General features: G+C 44.5%; 1 protein-coding gene across 4 annotated transcripts in view; it reads right to left on the minus strand.

Annotated features, from left to right (window-relative positions):
• The window catches only part of abcc8 (ATP-binding cassette, sub-family C (CFTR/MRP), member 8), a 93,291-nt gene extending 75,078 nt beyond the window's left edge, over window positions 1-18,213 (minus strand). For all 4 annotated transcript variants that reach the window (XM_055649501.1, XM_055649500.1, XM_055649498.1 and 1 more), the window contains exons 1-6: window positions 18,022-18,213; window positions 17,790-17,931; window positions 8,497-8,618; window positions 4,916-5,082; window positions 3,041-3,283; window positions 821-1,009 (exon numbers count right to left, since the gene is read on the minus strand). In XM_055649501.1, the coding sequence (XP_055505476.1) occupies window positions 821-1,009; window positions 3,041-3,283; window positions 4,916-5,082; window positions 8,497-8,618; window positions 17,790-17,931; window positions 18,022-18,169 (1,011 nt within the window). In that variant the 5' untranslated portion in view covers window positions 18,170-18,213. The remainder of the gene's footprint in view (window positions 1-820; window positions 1,010-3,040; window positions 3,284-4,915; window positions 5,083-8,496; window positions 8,619-17,789; window positions 17,932-18,021) is intronic.
• Window positions 18,214-19,145: the final 932 nt, after the last annotated feature.

Here is a 19,145-nt window from a genome sequence, read left to right on the forward strand (position 1 = left end):
GGCCTCAGACACACTGGCAAGTAATTTCAAGAGTGTAGATTTGTTTTCTGGAATAACCTTTAACTTAGAAGGTCATTGTTTATTTTGTTTTCATTTTTACCAATCAACCTGCCATTTAGTTTAGTTTTAGTAAGGCCAGTTTCCGTGCTGTATGACATTATGATTTCAATTGGACCATATCTCTTTAAACCTTTCCTAACCATGTACCTGCCCAAGTGTCTGGATGACACAATGGTGCAGTGCCTCACAGCACCGGAGCCCTGGGTTTGGTCCTGACTGTGGATGCTGTCTACCTCATTGGTTACCCTCGGACTATCTTTGATCGGACTTTGCTGGCTTTACCTTGCACTAAACGTTATTCCCTTATCATGTATCTATACACTGTAAATGGCTTGATTGTAATCATGTATTGTCTTTCCGCTGACTGGATAGCACGCAACAAAAGCTTTCCACTGTACTCGGTTCATGTGACAATACACTGAACTGAAACTGTTTGTACGCTCTCTCTGAGACCACGTGGGTTTTCTCCAGATGCTCCGGTTTCCTCCCACACTCCAAAGACATGTGGGTTTGAAGGTTAATTGGCTTCTGTAAATTGTCCCTAGTGTGTTGGATAGAACTAGTGTAGACAATAGACAATAGGTGCAGGAGTAGGCCATTTGGCCCTTCGAGCTAGCACCGTCATTCAATATGATCATGGCAGATCATCTGTGTACGGGTGATCGGTGGTCGGCACAGACTCGATGGGCCGAAGAACTTGTTTCCACGCCGTATCAGTAAACTAAACTAAACTAGATGACAGAAGTGTGTTGTTACGTACCTGTGGATGGAAGGCTTGATGCTCGTCGCTGAGGTGGTGCACAATCCCAGAGATGCAGAGAGGTCCGGCAAAGCCCAGCAGGTCGGCCAAGATGCGAAAGATGCTGCTGAGAATGATGGGGCGACCAAAGGCCTGCCGTAACACCCGCCAGATCATCTTCGTGTCCTGCAGCCCGACCAGAGCTTTCTTCTGCAATAGGGAGTAGAACGCATTTAGCTGAGCAAATATTCACCGCCACTGAGTCATACAGCACGGAAACAGGCCCTTTGGCCCAACTCGTCCATGTCCACCATAATGCCTCTTCTACACTAGTCCCACCTGCCTGCGTTTGGCCCATATCCCACTAAACCATTCCTATCTATGTGCCTGTCCAAATATCTTTTAAATATTGTAGTGCAATCCATAATTAGAAGTCGAAATAGGGGAAGGAACGGAGACAATACAAGTGGTGTGCAGCTCATGTTTGCTATCACAGGGGTGGTACAATGGCACAGCTGATAGAGTCGCTGCCTCACAGCGCCAGAGATCCGGCTTCAAACCTGATCTGGGGTGCTGACTGTGTGTGGAGTTTGTACATTGTCCCTGTGACCGTGTGGTATTCCCCCGGGTGCTCCGGTTTCCTGCAACCAAGATGAGCCCATCCACGCTTGTCCCACTTGCCCACATTTGGTCCGTATCCCTCTAAACCTTTCCTCTCCATTAGTTCTGTTGATCAACATCCAATAATTGGATTTAGGGGAGAGTTGCTGTCCTACAGAGCCGGTTCGATCCTGACTATGGGTGCTGTCTGTCTGTACGGAGTTTGTATGTTCTCCCAATGACGTGTGGGTTTTCTCCAGGTCCTCCGGTTTCCTCTCACACTCCAAAGACGTACAGGTTTGTAGTTTAATTGGCTTCTGTGAATTGTAAATTGTCCCTAGTGGGTAGGATAGTGGTAGTGTACGGATGGTTGCTGGTCGGCACGGACTCAGTGGGCAAAAAGGGCCTGTTCCCGCACTGTATCCCTAAACTAAACTAAAACTAAACTAATTGATTATGATTTATTCAACGTGATTCTCTTCACTAATGTCTGCATTAGTAAAGCCAACATATCACTACAGTTGGCAGCCATGCGGGTCAGAGAAGTCCATTTTCTGCCATGTTATTATATGTTTTTCTATTGGTTTCCATATCTCCTTTATTCCACTTAACACAGAGCAACGACAAAAGCAGATGGTAATGGTAGCAAAGGTCAGATTTGGAAAGAATGAATCATTCACCATATTATGCTGCAAATTACACTGATTTGTTGAAGGGAAGACAACCTACAATTTGCATGATGAAGAAATTATGCTTCACCTCCATAAAATACAGATTTCTAAAATAACACGGTAAAGTTACAGCTAAACTCATTGAATTTACAATTAATCAGTTGAATATTTTCATCTGATTATTGATTAATTGGATGCTCTACATCCTGTGGAATGGGCAGTTCGATGTGCCCGCACGATCATGAGACCATAAGACATAGGACCAGGATTAGGCCATTCGTCCCATCGAGTCTGCTCTGCCTTTCTGTCATGGCTGATCTACTTTTCTCGCTCTCAACCCCCATTCTCCTGCCTTCTCCCCACAACATTTGACCTGCTTAATAATCAAGAACCTATCAATCTCCACTTTAAAAATACCCAATGACTTGGCCTCCACCATCGTCTGTGGAAATGAATTCCACAGATTCACCACCCTCTGACTAAATAAATTCCTCCTCATCTCCATCCTTCCCTGTCCATGTACCTGTTCAGCTGCCCTGGTTTGGTGTCCTCTGGTCTTCCCAACTCTGGGGAAAAGACTGTGCATTCACTCTATCTATTTGTAGAGTAGTTGCCCTTTGGTTCATCAACAAAACCTGAAACACAGCACTAGCTCTTATCAGGCAACTGTACCATCCCACCAACAACTAAAGAGCAGTTATGAGCTCCTATCTACCTCTATGGAGACCCTTGGACTATCTTTGATCGGACTTTACTGGACGATCTTGCACTAAACATTATTCACGTTATTTCCCTTTATCATGTAACTGTACACTGTGGCAGGCTCGATTGTGATCATATATAGTCTTTCCGTTGACTGGCTAGCATGCACCAAAAGCTTTTCACTGCACCTCTGTACACGTGACAATAAACAAAACTCTAAAAACACTGAAAATGGCACTAAACAATTGCAAATATACGAGAAGACTACCTTTTGTGCTTCGTATGCATCCTTCAGGAGTACATAGTTGGTTATTGCTCTCATGGCAAAGGGCAGCTTGCCAATAGCTTTGAGGTCAATAGGTCTCCTATGTGCTGTTGTTATGAATCTGTTCATCCACCAATAGGTACATTTGGATAGGAGGTTCACGAATGGCTGCAAGAATCTGACTCCCAAATCTTGCAGGTCTTCTGGAGGCTTCACCTCTCTTGAATGTTTGTAGAAAATGTATCGCTAGGACAGGAGAAATCTTGCACGAGTCAGTGAATGAAGCAACGATGAGGTTGAATGTTTATAATATATATTCTTAAATAAATATTCAGAATCACTCATTCATTTTCTGTCAAATCAATGAAAGCTACCGAATAGTGAAAGGCCGAATAGTGAAAGAATAGCAAATAGCGAATAGGGCATCATGGTGGTGCAATGGTAGAGTTGCTGCCTTACAGCGCTTTCTGCACCAGAGACCCGGGTTCGATCCCAACTACGGGTGCTGTCTGTACGGAGTTTGTACGCTCCCCCCGTGACTGCGTTGGTTTTCTCTGGGATCTTTGATTTCCTCCCACACTCTAAAGACGTACGGGTCTCTAGGTTAATTGGCTTGGTGTAAATGTAACATTTTCCCTAGTGCGTGTAGAATAGTGTTGATTTGCAAGGATCACTGGTCGGCACGTACTAGGTGGCCCGAAGGGCCTGTTTCCTCTCTGTATCTCTAAGCTAAACTAAGCCTGGATAGAGTGGGGAGGATGTTTCCATGAATGGGAGAGTCTAGGACCAGAGGACACAGGATCGACGTAATGATAGATCACAAGGTCCTTTGAGCCAGCTTGCCATTGAACGAGATCATGACAGTTCCAATTCCCTGTCTCAATGTCCTGAGCAAACCTTGCAAACTATTTATTTTGTCTTGATAAACAATTGTGTAGATGGGGCATGTTGGCTGGTGTGGGCAGGTTGGGCCAAAGGGCCTGTTTCCATGCTGTATGACTATGTCTATTTTCTGTCTTGATAAACAATAGGCATGACTAGTCTCACTTCAAGTAGGGCGCACTGGATATAATATTCACATTGCGTGCCACAAGAGTTATCCTGTTAGCACATGTTAGCACTTTCACCAGATGAAGCGAGCTGCTGATGCCCAGTGTCAGTTTGAAGAGTTTATTTATCTGTGCAGCAATAAATAATTTGGCAAAGAGTTATGTCCAAGTACATGCTGACTGTATAACAGGCAAGATAATGACATAAATATTTCTCGATGACTTACATCGCAATCATGATTGTATCCCTATAACTCTTCTTCTGTACAGCAGTCAGTACAATGGAGGCACAAACAATTGTCGATTATGGTTTACAAAAAAAGATACAAAATGCTGGAGTAACTCAGCAGGTCAGGCAGCATCACTGGAGAATGTGGATAGGTGACATTTTGGGTCAGGATCCTCCTTACAACATTGAACATAGAATAGTATACAGGGCGGCACAGTGCTGTTTAGATTTTAATATGTCAGAAACCCGGGTTCAATCCTGACTACGGGTCTTGTCTGTATGGAGTTTGTACGTTCTCCCCATGACCTGCTTGTGTTTTCATTGGGATCTCCATTTCCTCAAACACTCCAAAGACGTACAGGTTTGTAGGTTAATTGGCTTGGTAGAACTGTGAATTGTCCCTAGTGTGTAGGACAGTGTTAGTGTGCTGGGATCGCAGGTCGGCACAGACTCGAAGGGCCGAAGGGCCTATTTCTAGGCTGTATCTCCAAACTAAACTCTTCCTGTAGCTAATACTCTCTAATCCAGGCAGCATTCCTCTTCAGCAGCCTCATTCCCATTGGGAAAGGTGGAAAAAGGAAAGAATGGCCCCTGCCTTACCCGCATTCTGATGACGTTAACCTCCACAGCCAGTAGCATGCCGTACAATATTGCCAGCAGGGCAGCGATGCAGAAACGGAGTTGGCTCAGACCAATCCCATGTTCACAAAACTTGGCAAATTTTATCGTCTTCGTGAGAAAGGCTAATGTCCAATAGACCAGCAAAGCTGCAAAGCAAATGACCGCAATCCTGTTACCATCTACAACAAAGTTGTACTTCCACAGTTGCAGCAATACAACTGACACAATACAGACAGTGAGATTTATTACCAGAGGATGCAGAGGCTGATCAGTAGCCCTAACATTGCTTTCTTACCTCTATGTTACAGAGTCACAGAGACATACAGCATGGAAACCGGCCCTTCGGCCCAACTTGCCCATGCCGACCAACATGCCCCATCTACACTAGTCCCACCTGCCCGCGCTTGGCCCATATCCCTCTAAACCTGTCCTATCCATGTACCTGTCCAAATGTTTTTTAAACATTGTGATAGTACCTGCCTCAACCACCTCCACCGGAAAAATGTGTAAGAAGGAGCTGCAGAGGCTGATTTACACCATAGACACCAAATTCTGGAGTAACTCATGCAGCATCTCTGAAGAAAAAGAATAGGAATCCATATCTCCCTTTGTTACCACAGGCATGGGTAGTAGGGGAGACAGTTAGAACCTTTTCCCCAGAACGGGAAAATCAAATACTAGAACGTTTAGCCTTAAGGTAAAAGGGGAAAAGTTTAAAGGAGATATGCACGCACCACTCTCTTACACAGAGAGTGGTGGGTGCCTGGAACGTGCTGCCAGGGGTGGTGCTGGAGGCAGATACGATAGTGGTGTCTAAGAGGGGCAAGTTTCAATTGACAGAATGGGCAATGAAGTTAGTCATCACAGAGGCTCCAAACTGGGATAGGTGAAGGCTACCAGGCAGGAAGTGAGTTGGTTTTGGAGGGGAGGGATAGAAACATAGTAAATAGGTGCAGGAGTAGGCCATTCAGCCCTTTGAGTCAGCACTGCCATTCAATATGATCATGGCTGATCATCCAAAATCAGTACCCTGTTCCGGCTTCTTCCCCATATCCCATGATTCCCTTAGCCCTAAGAGCAAAATCGAACTCTCTCTTGGATGGTGTCTAACCATCCGTCTGGGTAGGAAGAGACAATCGAGCAGCTGAGACTTTAATTCATCAGGTCTCAAGAAATTGCAGATGCTGGTTTACAATAAAAGGCGCAGAGTGTTGGAGTAACTCAATGGGTCAGGCAGCATCTCTGGGGAACATGGATATGTGATGTTTCGGGTCAGGAACCTTTAGAGTCACCTATTCCTGTTCTCCAGAGATGTTCGCTGCCCTACTGAGTTACTCCAGCACTTTGTGTCTTTTTTCGCCTGGATTTATCTGATGGGATCACGAGCAATAATGCTGCTTTCAGATATACTAAGGAAGGATTTGCAAAGTGTCGCTCAGTGACTACATGGATTTACTTTGTGGGCAGTTCAGTGAGGAAGTTAAAGAACAGTTTTGGTCTTATAAGCGTCATGGGTACGAACGTGCATTTGTTACCAACGCAGATTTGGGAGAAAGGTGCGGAAGATGCTGTTTCTTACATTTTGGCAACTTCACTACCTAATTCCATATTAATGCAGGATATCAAACATTGCCTTCCTTTTTACATAGAACTGTACAGCACATGAATAGGCCCTTCGGCCCACAATGTCCGTGTCGGACATGATTCCAAGTTAAACAAATCCTCTCTGCCTGCACATGATCCACATCCCTCCATTCCCTACATATCAATGTGCCCATCTAAAAGCCTGTTAAATGCCACTAGCATCTCTGCCTCCACCACCAACCCAGGCAGCATGTTCTAAGCATCCACCTCCCTCTGGAACTGACGGAACTGATGATGTCGGTTTACAAATAAACACCAAGTGCTGGAGTAGCTCGGCGGGTCAGGCAGAATCTCAGGAGAACATTAATAGGTGACGTTTGGGTTGTAGACACTTCTTTAGACTGATTTATAGGGGGATGGGGAAAGAAAGCTGGAAGAGAGGAGGATCAGGCCAAAGCCGGGCATGTAACAGGTTGATTTAGGAGGAGGGTGTTGATAGGACAATGGTTGGACAAAGGCCAGAGATGAAAATACAGAAGGCGTGAGGAGACAGGTTTCCTCCCACACTCCAAAGGCATACAGGTTTGTAGGTTAATTGTCTTTGGTAAAGAATGTCAATTATGCCTAATAATGTGGGTGGCATGGTGGCGTAGTGGTAGTGCTACTGCCTGACAGCGCCAGAGACTCGGGTTCGATCCCAACTACGGCTGCTTGTCTGCAAGGCTGACTTGCATGGGTTTTCTCCGAGATCTTCGGTTTCCTCCCACACCCCAAAGTCAAAACGAGTTGCGAATTGTGAACGATTATGTTCTTTAAACAATATACAATCAGTTGGCTATTTCCCTTAATGTGTACAGTAGCTCGGTGTCATTGTCATTTGAATGTGTGCACTATTCAACAATTATTATAGATATTTAATTACTTCAAGTATCCTCTGGGGAGTCATGTGTTGATTTCATTTCCACAACCTCATCTCAATTATCTGATAGATGGAACTCTCTCTACTAAACATTGACAGAGAAATTTGAGTTGTCCTATATATTGAGTTGACCTATATATATATATATATATATAGGTAGCATATATATATATATATATATATATATATATATATATATATGTGTGTATACATACACATTGACTCCTTTACATTGAAAGGGGAAAATCAACATTTTTACACATCTACTTGCATATCATCAACTCCTGCCTTTCGATGGATGTCATTTTATTGATGATAACTGTAATGATAATATATAGTTATGAGAAAAAATTTAGGATATATTGGAAATTAGATCAAAGGGGACTAACTAGAGTTTTGAAAATGTTTGTTTAGAAAGAGTAATTAAAAGAAGTAGCCTTAGATTGTTTTCTCTGGGATGTTGGAGGTTATGGGGAGGCCTGATGGAGGTATATAAAATGATGAGAGGCATAGATAGGGTGGACAGTCAGAACCTTTTCCCCCAGGGTAGAAGGTCAAATACTACAGGGCATACTGTGGCTTTAAGGTGAGAGGGCCAATGTTTAAAGGAGATGTGCAGGCCATATTTTTTAATACACAGAGGGTGGTGGGTGCTTGGAACAAGCTGCCGGGGGTGGTGGTGGAGGGTGATATAAATGTCGTGTTTAAGAGGCTTCTAGATAGGTTGCATGGGTATGCAGGGAATGGAGGGAAATAGATCATGTTCAGCAAAGACATTGTGGGCTAAGGGGCTTGTTCCTGTGCTGTGTTCTGCGTTTCTGATGTAGAAATCAGACAAAAAGCCATTACTTTTTTTTACATGTCACTATAAATAGAATGAGATTTGTTATTTTTATTCTGAAAATTGTCTTTTTTCTTTGTTATTGGACCATAGAACACTTTGCCACGGGGCATAGTTATGGAAGACACCATGAAAAGCAGAAACATTTTGAAGCAAAGAATGGCACAGGGCACAGAATACAGCTGTGTAGTCTAGCCCTCATAAAGAAAAACTCACCTAACAAAAGTTTGGGGAAGTTTGACGTTTCAATGTTATGGTAATAAATGATAGATGTAATCGCGGCCATGAAGCCCATTCCAGCAGGCATGTACAGATGCAAATGACGAGTCTCCGTAAATCTAGGGAACACAAATGAAAATATTTATCATGAAGAGAACTAGGCAAAAATTTAAATGCAATTCTGACAAATGACTCAGAATATTTAAATGCTAAAGGATTTTATCAATTATATTTCAATATGATGCATCGCAATGCTGAGAACTATGTTCTGCACTCTGTATCTTCCCCTTTGCTCTACCTATTTTACACGAGTCTGATTGTATCCATGTATGGTATATCTGATCTGTTTGGATAGAATGCAAAACAAAGCTTTCCACTGTACCTTGCTACACGTAACTACGTTCCTACAAATGATGAAAACATCATGTGTTGTGATATATTGTAGATGAGAAATAATTTATTGATGCAGTAGCTGCTTCAGGTACGCAGGTTCAATCCTGTCTTTGAGTGCTATCAGTACATGTTAAAATGATAAACCTAGACTTAAACCTTTCTCATGCATAGTACTGGGTATTTCTTCCAAGGAAATACTTATGCAGGAAAAACAGCAGAAATTACAGGTTGACAAGGATTGTGCCAAATGAGCCAGAAATTGTTATCCTATATTTGGAAGGAATTTTGTTCTTTGATGAATATTTACTGCAAGCAATCAAACCACAGTTGAAATCTGAAAATACTTTTTGTTATTCTATGTCATCTAAGACAGAACAGTGGCGCAGCTGATAGAGTTCCTGCCTCACAGCGCCAGAGACCCGGGTTCAGTCCTGACCTCGGGTGCTGTCTGTGTGGAGTTTTGCACATTCTCCCTGTGATTACATGGGTTTTCTCCAGATGCTTCGGTTTCCTGCTACATCCCAAAGACATGTAGGTGGGCAGGTTATTCGGCCCTCTGTAAATTTCCCCTAGAAGGAGTGGATGGAGATGTGGGATAACATAGAATTAATGTGAATGGGTGATCGATGGTCGGCATGGACTCGGTGGCCGAAGGGCCTGTTTCCATATTGTATTCTTAAATTTAAAAAACAAATGAATAATGGAAAAGCAGTGTAATTTAAGGACCTATGGTTTAGTTCCACATCAGTGGTTCATGGATTTCCTGTAATGATAAAGTCCTAATTATGGGAGGCAGATTGAACTGAACTTCCACCTGACATGCATCTCCAGGCAAAATAATCAAAAGCGTCCCAGTCTCATGGTGGCGCAGTTGCGCAGCAGGTAGAGCTGCTGCCTTACAGTGCCAGGGACCCTGGTTCGATCCTGACCTTGGGTGCTCTCCCTGTGACCACGTGGGTTTCCTCCCACATCCCATTAGGGATTCCCATTAGGGTGGCACAGCGGTAGAGTTGCTGGCTTACAGCACTTGCAGCACCGGAGACCCGGGTTCAATGCCGACTGCGGGTGCTGTCGGTATGGAGTTTGTACGTTCTCCCCATGACCTGCATGGGTTTTCTCCGAGATCTTCGGTTTCCTCCCACACTCCAAAGACGTTCAGATTTAGGTTCATAAGGGTAAGGATAATAAGGTTCATTTATTGTCACATACACCAATTGGTGTAGTGAAATTTCACTGGCCAGGTCAGTCATACAATTTAAAAAAGCAACAGACTCAAAAAACACATTTAACATAAACATCCATCACAGTGACTCCTACACATCCCTCACTGTGATGGAAGGCGAAAATAAAGTTCAAGTCCTTCCCTTTTTGTTCTTCCTTGGTCATGGGCCTCGACGGGATGGTCTTGAGTCCCATAGCCGGCGGTATTCAGGCCATCCGCGTCGAGGCGTTCAGCTTGCGCATCGGGAGCGATTGAACCTCGTGTCGGGGCTGGACGAACCTTCTGCAGCGTTGGAGCTCCTGATTAGCCTCTCCCGAGACTGTGAGCCCTTGATGGCAAGTCTGCAGGCAAGGAATCTGCTCCGATGGTATGTCCGCTCCTCGCAGTGGGGCTCACGACTGTCCGAGGAGGCTTTTCAACTCCATCTATGGTAGGCCGCAGAGCCCAGAGAATGTGATCCGAAACTTGATCACCTCTCCGGGAAGGTGAATATACTTGATATAAATGTAAATTGTCCCTAATGTGTGTAGGATGGTGTTAATATGCGGGGATCGCTGGTCGATGCAGACTCGGTGGCTCTGGAGGGCCTGTTACCATGCTGTATCTCTAAACTAAACTAATTCCAAAAAACTGCGGGTTTGTAGGTTATTTTAATCCCAACATTTTGTGATTCAGAAATGTCTGATTTCCTCCCCCTGCCTAAGAGAGAATGGAGATGAGTAGGAATTTCTTTAGTCAGAGGGCGGTGAATCTGTGCAATTCATTGCAGCTGACAGAGGTGAAGGCCAAGTCATTGGGTATTTTGAAAGCGGAGATTGTTAGGTTCTTGATTAATAAGGATGTCAAGGGTTACGGGGAGAAGGCAGGAGAATGGGATTGTGAGAGAAAAACAGATCAGCTGTAATCGAATGGCAGAGTTGATTCGATGGGCCGAGTAGCCTAATTCTGCTCCTACATTTTATGATCTTATGATATGCTCATCAACTGCCTCTGCCATACTGATATCAAAATTATTTTTGTTGCTTCATCTGCTTTCTCAATTGAGAGTTTCATGATAGAGGCATATATGTCTAAGGGAAATTTCACTACAAACTTAATTTGCAGCGATGGAGTTTTACATCTATTAAATGGACAATTACACAGATAATCAATTATACAAACATATTCATGTCTGAATTCTTTTTATAGACACCCATTATTTAAACTTCTGTAGCAGTTGCAGTAAATCATAGATCTGACCCCATTGTCAAAAAGCAATCTTGGGTCAGATTCACAGCATAGCTTATTGCCATCATACCCAGGTTTTATTGAAGTTATTTGAAGTCACCCATTACTGTTGGCGTTCAGAGCTGCTGTATCCCCTTAATCATTAATATCTCCATTCGCGTTTGGCTGAGGCCAGGTCGCATCACAACAACACATTGTTATTAATTCTGTCTCGTCGTCGTCTATTAATCAGACCAGACAAATCACATTGTGCTCTAAAAAAGACATAAAATGCTGGAGTAACTCAGCGCGTCAGGCAGCATCGCAGGAGACCACGGATAAGTGATGTTACGAGTTGGTACTCTTCTTCTGACTCAGGAAGTGTCCCAGTCTGAAGAGGATCTGCGTTCACCCTATTTATTCCCCTCATGTTTTTATACACCTGTATAATATCACCCCTCAGTTCAGTATAATTTATTGTCACGTGTACAGCGAAAAGCTTTTTGTTGCGTGCTAACCAGTCAGCAGAAAGACAATACACGATTACAATCAATCCACTTACATGATAAGGAAATAACATTTAGTGCAAGGTACAGCCAGTAAAGTCCAGTCAAGGATAGTCTGAGGGACATCAGAGATAGATAGTGGTTCAGAACTGCTCTCTGGTTGTGGTAGGATAATTCAGTTGCCGGATAACAGCTGGGAAGAAACTGTCCCTGAATCTGGTGGTGTGCGTTTTCACACTTCTATGCCTTTTGCCTGATGGGAGAGGGAGTGGCCAGGGTGTGACTTGTCCTTGATTATGCTGCTGGCCTTGTCGAGGCAGCGCGCGCTATAAATGAAATCAATAGAAGGGAGGTTGGTTTGTGTGAGGGCCTGGGCTGCATCCACAATTCGCTCCATTTTCTTATGGTCCTGGATGGAGCTGTTCCCAAACCAAGCAATGATACATCCTGATTAAATGCTTTCTATGGTACATTTGTAGAAGTTGGTGAGAGTTGTAGGGGACATGCCAAGCTTCCTAAGCCTTTCAAGGAAGTCGAGGCATTGGTGTGCCTTCTTGGTCATTGCTTCAATATGAGTGGTCCAGGAGACGTTGTTGGTGATATTGACTCCAAGGAATTTGAAGTTTTCGACCTCAGTCTCCTGCATTCCAAGGAATAAAGTCCGAGCTGGCCCGAATCTCCCCCCATCGCTCTGTCCCTCGAGTCTATGTGGAGAAAGTGCCACAGACATAGGTAACAGCCTAGGTCACGATTGAACCCAGGACCCTGGAGCCATGAGGCAGCGGAACTAACTGCTGCACCACTGTGCCTCAACTTACTATGAGTTCAGACAATTCTATCTCAGACTTCTTATTCCAAATGTTTTCAATTATGGGGACACCTCTCTTCAGTCTTATTCATATCAACACATTTTAATATTGATGCTCTTTCCATTGTATTCATTCAGTCCCTTGTTACATTTTCAGTAAAATGTTTCTCTGTATTAAAACAGAATTTTAAATAGCTTTGCAAAACCCTGTTCAGGATGTCAGGCTTAAGCAAAAACATTTTATACATTGGTTAATTGACCTTAACCAACTGATATTACAAATAACAACTAAAAATAATCATATGTTTAATGTTCCAGTGAGCCCAAAGTAACATTTAATTGTAATAGAAATTGATTATTGCTTATATTAATTGGCTTTTAGAATGATCATTTGCACTTTTTGTAAAAGCAACCACTAAAAACTTGATTTTATTGCACTTCTAACGATTTTATATGGGTAGACAGTAGGATTGATAGCATTCAAAGGTGTAATGGTAAATTAAACAGTGAATTCCAGGGTTCAACAACAGAACATATTACACTACTGCACAGGAACTGGCCCTTCGGTCCACGATGTCTGTGCCGAACATTGATGCCAAGACTAACTCTTATCTGCCTGCACATGATCCGTATCCTTTCATTCTCTACATATCAGTGCGTATCTAAACGTCTCTTAAATACCACAATTGTGTCTTCCTCAACCACCATCCCCAGCAGTGCATTCCAGGCACTCATCACACTCTATGCAAAAAACCTTCCCACATGGATTTCTTCTTTAAACTTTGCCCCTTGAACCTTAAAGCAATGCCCTTTAGTATTTGATATTTCCGTCCTGGGAAAAAAGGATCTGGCTGTTGACCCTGTCTATGTCTCTCATAATTTTATATATCAGATTTCCCCTCAATCTCCAGCATTCTAGACAAAACAATCCAAGTTTGTCCAACCTCTGCCTGTAGCTAATACCCTCTAATCCAGGCAGCATTCTGGTAAACTTCCTCTACACTCTTTCCAAAGCCTCCACATCCTCCCTGGAACGTGGGAGACCAGATCTGCACACAATATTTCTAATGCGGCCTAACCAAAGTCCTATATGGAAGTTGCACGGCAGTCGAGGTCACAACCCGTGACCCGTGCTGTTGCCACACAATGCCAACTGGAGTACACGCGGTGAACTGCAGGTAAGCACTTACCATGGCTTCCAGTGTAGCGGGCCTGTCTTCTGTCCCAGCATCCGGACTCCACGCTGATTGGTTCTACACTCGTGGACCCCGGGCCGTCTACCCCCGCAACCGGGGGTTGGTGGGGTGGGAGGAGGTCGGGTCGGGTGCCTGTGCAGGGCGGTTAGTGACTCTGGGTGGGCGGAGGGACCATTCTGTCCCCAACTCTGCTGCAGATGACGGGGACGTTGCCGGGTTTTCGTCCCTGTGCGTCCGCTGCCCGGAGCCGCGGCCCCGCTCCACCCGGCCCCGTGTATGGGCGCTGCCGACCCACGGCCCGTGACAGTGCGGCCCACAGGGGGAGGGCAGCCATGGCCGGACAGCGCTGACCCCGGGGGGAGAGTGGGGGCTGTCCCGAGGGATGCGCTCCTTCGGCTGCTTGCACCTTGGTGCTCGGGTTCAGAGCAAAGATACTAGAGCACAGTTCAGAGCCCGCAGTCGCCCTCCACAATTTTTTACAGCGCAAAAATGGACCATTTCGGCAGTTTTTAACAGGTAAGAAAATACGCGTTTTGTGTGTTAACAGAGTATGCCGGAAGCTGCCATGTCCTCCAGGTGGATTGAGATGCTCCTTGCGTCATGCCCTTTGACTCGATGACCTTATGTGCAACTCTGCTATAAAGCTGCATCATGACTTCCTGCCTCTTATACTCAATGCCCCAGCCATTGATGGCAAGCATACCATATCCCTACTTTAAGGGGCTGCCCACGGCGGCGACCTAATCTGCAAGTTTAGAAGAGTTTGCCCTCGACTCAAACTTGCAGCATGGTCGACACATGATCCCAGGAGGTCCTATGAGATCACTGGAACTCTCCTTCATGTTCGAGTGAAGTTCCCGAATACTCGAGGCCTCAGCGAGGTCGCGGAAATTTTTTCAGCATGTTGAAAATTTTTCCGCGAGTAAAAATTGGTCGGCATGGTTCTTTATCACTTGCGGTGCAGCGGAGTGGGGTCACTATTTCGTTACAGGCAGTCGAGGGCAGCCGTAGGCAATCTCCGCCTGACCGGGCATTTTAATTGGCTCATTGGAGTTTTCAGGACCAAGAAAAACAGACCGGTAGGTTAAATGCCCGCTAAACTTTATTAAACATTGTCTTATTTCTTAGAAGTGTCTCCACTCCTTCGCCCCCTCTTCTCCCCCCCCTTCTTTCCCCCCTTCTCTCCCCCTCTCTCCCCTTCTCTCCCCCCCCCCCACATGCTCTCTAAAGGACTTACCCAATACTACCAAGATTTAGATTGAGGTTGAGGTTTGGGCTTATATTTGTCATGTGTACCGAGGTACAGTGTAAACCTTTGTTTCCCAAATTATCCAAACCGATCAGATATTACCATACATAAATACAGTCAAGCCAAGTGCAGCAATTACAGAACTGTATACAATGTTCCAGCTGTCATCTAGATAATATTATATGTTATATAAAGTTGTACCATAATCTCACAACCCTTACGTTCTAGGTTCCAATGTAAGTTTCCCTTACACATCGTAGAAACAAAGAACTGCTTGTTTGATGCGACATGTTGTTCGGTGTGGGCAAGTTGGGACAAAGGGCCTGTTTACACGCAGTATGACTAATGACTCTAACTGCAGCTGTTGGTCAATACACAAAAGAACACATAGTGTTGGAGTAACTCACCAGGTCAAGAAGCATCTCAGAAGAAGGGTCCTGACCCGAAACAACACATATCCATGTTCTCCAGAGTTACTCCAGCACTTTGTGTTCTTTCCTTTACACATTTGTCCCCACCTTATCTACCTGCACTGCCACCTTCAGGCATTTTTAGATGTAGACCATTGTTTAGGTTTAGGTTATTATTGCCATGTGTGCTGAGATACAGTGAAAAGTATCCAAACAAATATTATAATACTATACAAAAATACAATCAAGTTAAACTCACATACAATAGAAAGAACAAACGGGAAGATACAGTGTATCTTCAGATTGTAGCGCATCAGTTCCATAAAGTCCAATGTCCACAATGGGGAAGAGGTGAATCGGACAGTACCCTAGCTGATGGAAGGACCGTTCAGAAGGTTGACAACAGAGGAGAAGAAGCTGTTCCTGAGTCAGGTGGTGCGTGCTTTCAAGCTTCTGTACCTTCTGCCAGATAGGAGAAGGAACAAGAAGGAATGACCGGGGTGGGACGTCTTTGGTGATGTTAGCGGCTTTTACGAGACAGCATGGTGTTCGAAATTCCCATTCAATGTGCATGTCCGAAGCTTATGAGTTGTCCAAAGATGCTTCACCTCAGACTTATTTGCATTAAATTTCATCGTGTATTACTGTCCTTCTTACCAATTGATCAATAACATTCAAAAGCCCAAGACGACTCTCATCACTATCAACACCATCACAAAGTGCTGGAGTAACTCAGCGGATCAGGCAGCATCTCTGGGGAATACAGGGATCTCTTTGTGACTCCTGCTATTGAACCCATTTACAATCAGCCTTGAGTAAAACACAAAGTACTGGATTGCTTGGCAATAATTAACACATAAAAATACACAAAACACTGGAGTAACTCAGCATGTCAAGCAGCATCTCTGGAGAACATGAATAGGTGACTTTCCTGACCCAGAACATCATCTATCAGTTTCTTATACCTCAAGATTCAGGGACAGTTTTTTCCCACCAGCTGTTATCAAGCAACTGAACCATCCTCTCACCAACTACAGAACGATCCTGATCTCCCATCTAATTCATAGGGGACCATCAGACTATCTTTAATCAGACTTTACTAGAATTTAGCTTGCACTAAATATCATTCCCTTTAACCTGTATCAATACTGTGGGCAGCTTGATTGTAATCGTACATAGTCTTTCCGCTGACTGGGCAGCATGCAACAAAAACGTTTTTCATTGTACCTCAGTACACGTGACAATAATAAACTAAACTAAATAAACTAAACTATCTGACCTCTAGAGATGCTGTCTGACCTGCTGAGTTACTCCAGCACTTTGTGCTTTATTTTTGTAAACCAACATCTGCAGTTCCTTGTGCCTACATGCCACCAATTTAGATATCTCCTGTGCATTTACTAATTATATTGTTGACATTTCCATCCAATTAATGTAATATTACAAACAGCAAGGGTTCTATTGTCCATCACGGTACTTTGGACATGGTGTCCATTCACTAACACAATCCTCCACCATCACATTCCCCTTCCTTCAAGCCAGTATCGGAAATATCGCTCATCCATGTTCACCAGAGATGTTGCCCAACCTACTGAGTTACTCCAGCATGCTGTCTTTTTAAAAAAAATCCAATTGATCAATTTGCTGACACAAGGCTGATATAGTAGTTTGAACATGAAGTGCTGGAGTGACAGCCGGTCAGGTAGCATCTCTGGAGGACGTGACCAATTTGCCATGGACCCCAGGTGTTCCCACCTTTAGGACCAGTTTAAACGTCGGAAACAAAGTTAAACAAAAACTTGAACAAACGACACATTTGCTTGAAACGTAGGCTCCCCATCATTACAAAACTTTCATCTTCCAGGGTATCTAAAAAAAAAACATTATTGGCCATTTGAAAGGATTCAAAGCCGGCTTGTCCTATTAGTATTCTGAACTTTTATTTGCTATTCAATATATAATTCAAAAGCAAGACGTCAGTGTTTGTGACCGAGTCTATTTTAAGGTTGATACAGAGGAACGTTTTTTTTTTAACATCATGCATTAAACTAGTAGCGGGTTCTTGTACTTGAATTCTGTTCTGGGATCGGAGATTATATCCCCTCAACTCCTAACTACCTCCTCCACCCTGTCTCTACCCCCCCCTGCCCCCCCTCCCCCTCCTCCTCTCCCTCTCCCTCTCCGTGGCCAGAGTGAACAGTTGAGAGAGGCGAAGCGGCCCACTCCATACAAAGCTAGCTCGGCAACCGCAGTAAAAATAGCCCCCGGGACGATGTGACTCAACACATGGACTGGCTTACCCATCCGAGACGATTCCCTCCGCTATCTCGCACACCAGAACGAACAGGAGGATGAAGGTGAGAATCCATCGCAGGTTGTGACCAGGAAAGTGTAGCCATGTACTGTGGTGGATATGGACCTTGGAACTCTGACTCCCCCAACCTTGAAATCCAAAACATTGAGTTCAGAAGTGTGCACAAGTAACTCTGTCTCCTATAGAAGAACACAGAGCACCTTGAGGTCTTTGCTTACCGATGAACAGAATGGGGAAGGTGATGAAGAGCAGAAAGACGTGTGGGACAACGTTTAAGGCATCTACGAAGCACCCGTTGTTGAGAACTCCGCTGTCCACGTTGTAGGCGGCTGTGTCGTTGTCGTTGCCACAAAAGGACAAGGACATGGTGATAATGGGGACCCTGGTCGAAGAAAAGTGGGGGTGAGAGGTGGGGGGAGAGGTGGGGGGAGAGGTGGGGGGGAGGGAGGGAGGAGAGGAAGAGAGAAAGGAGGAGGTTTAGCACATTTTTTTCCAGAGAAGCATTGCCTGAAGGATCGGGGGAGGGCACAAAAAATAAATAAAGCGAACGCTGGAGGAGTGTTGAGCTGCAAGGGCTGTCAAGGAGTCGTCAGTCTCTCCGCCCGGCCAGCGCACAGATCTATTTCTCTCATTACATCAGTACTCGGCGCTGTTAAAACGAGAGTACGGTCCCAGTGTTAAAGACTGCGGCAGCGGCTCATTTCTGTAACCGTAAGCATAATCTACCCGCCGCTCACACACTTGACTAACACACACACACACACACACACACACAGCGAGCAGTACAGTCTGTAAAAAACAAACCTCACCCGAATACCTGACCTCCCCCACATTTTCACAAATAGTGTTCCGAGTTAAAACTGATAACTTTAGTGCGTGGTGCCCACACCCGGCCATCATGCCAACCGGCCAACATGTCCCAGCTTCGTGCATTTTTTGTACCATATTAAAAATACAACATGGAAACTGGCTCTTCGGCCCAACTCGTCCCGCTGGCCAACATGCCCTATCTACTATAGTCCCATCTGCCTGCGGTTGACCCATATCACTCTCAACCTGTCCTGTCCATGTACCTGTCCAAGTCTTTTACATGCTGTTCATAAGTCATAGGAGCATTTAATAGGAATCTGAGGGGTAACTTTTTCACACAAAGGGTGGTGGATGTATGGAACAAGCTGCCAGAGGAGGTAGTTAAGGCAGGGAATATCCCAACATTTAAGAAGCAGTTAGACAGGTTAGACAGGTACATGGATAGGACAGTTGCCCAAATGCTGGCAGGTGGGACAGTGTAGCTGGGACATGTTGACCGGTGTGGGCAAGTTGGGCCAAAGGGCCTGTTTCG

This window comes from Leucoraja erinacea, chromosome 18, assembly GCF_028641065.1.
Source record: "Leucoraja erinacea ecotype New England chromosome 18, Leri_hhj_1, whole genome shotgun sequence".
Classification (NCBI taxonomy): domain Eukaryota; kingdom Metazoa; phylum Chordata; class Chondrichthyes; order Rajiformes; family Rajidae; genus Leucoraja; species Leucoraja erinaceus.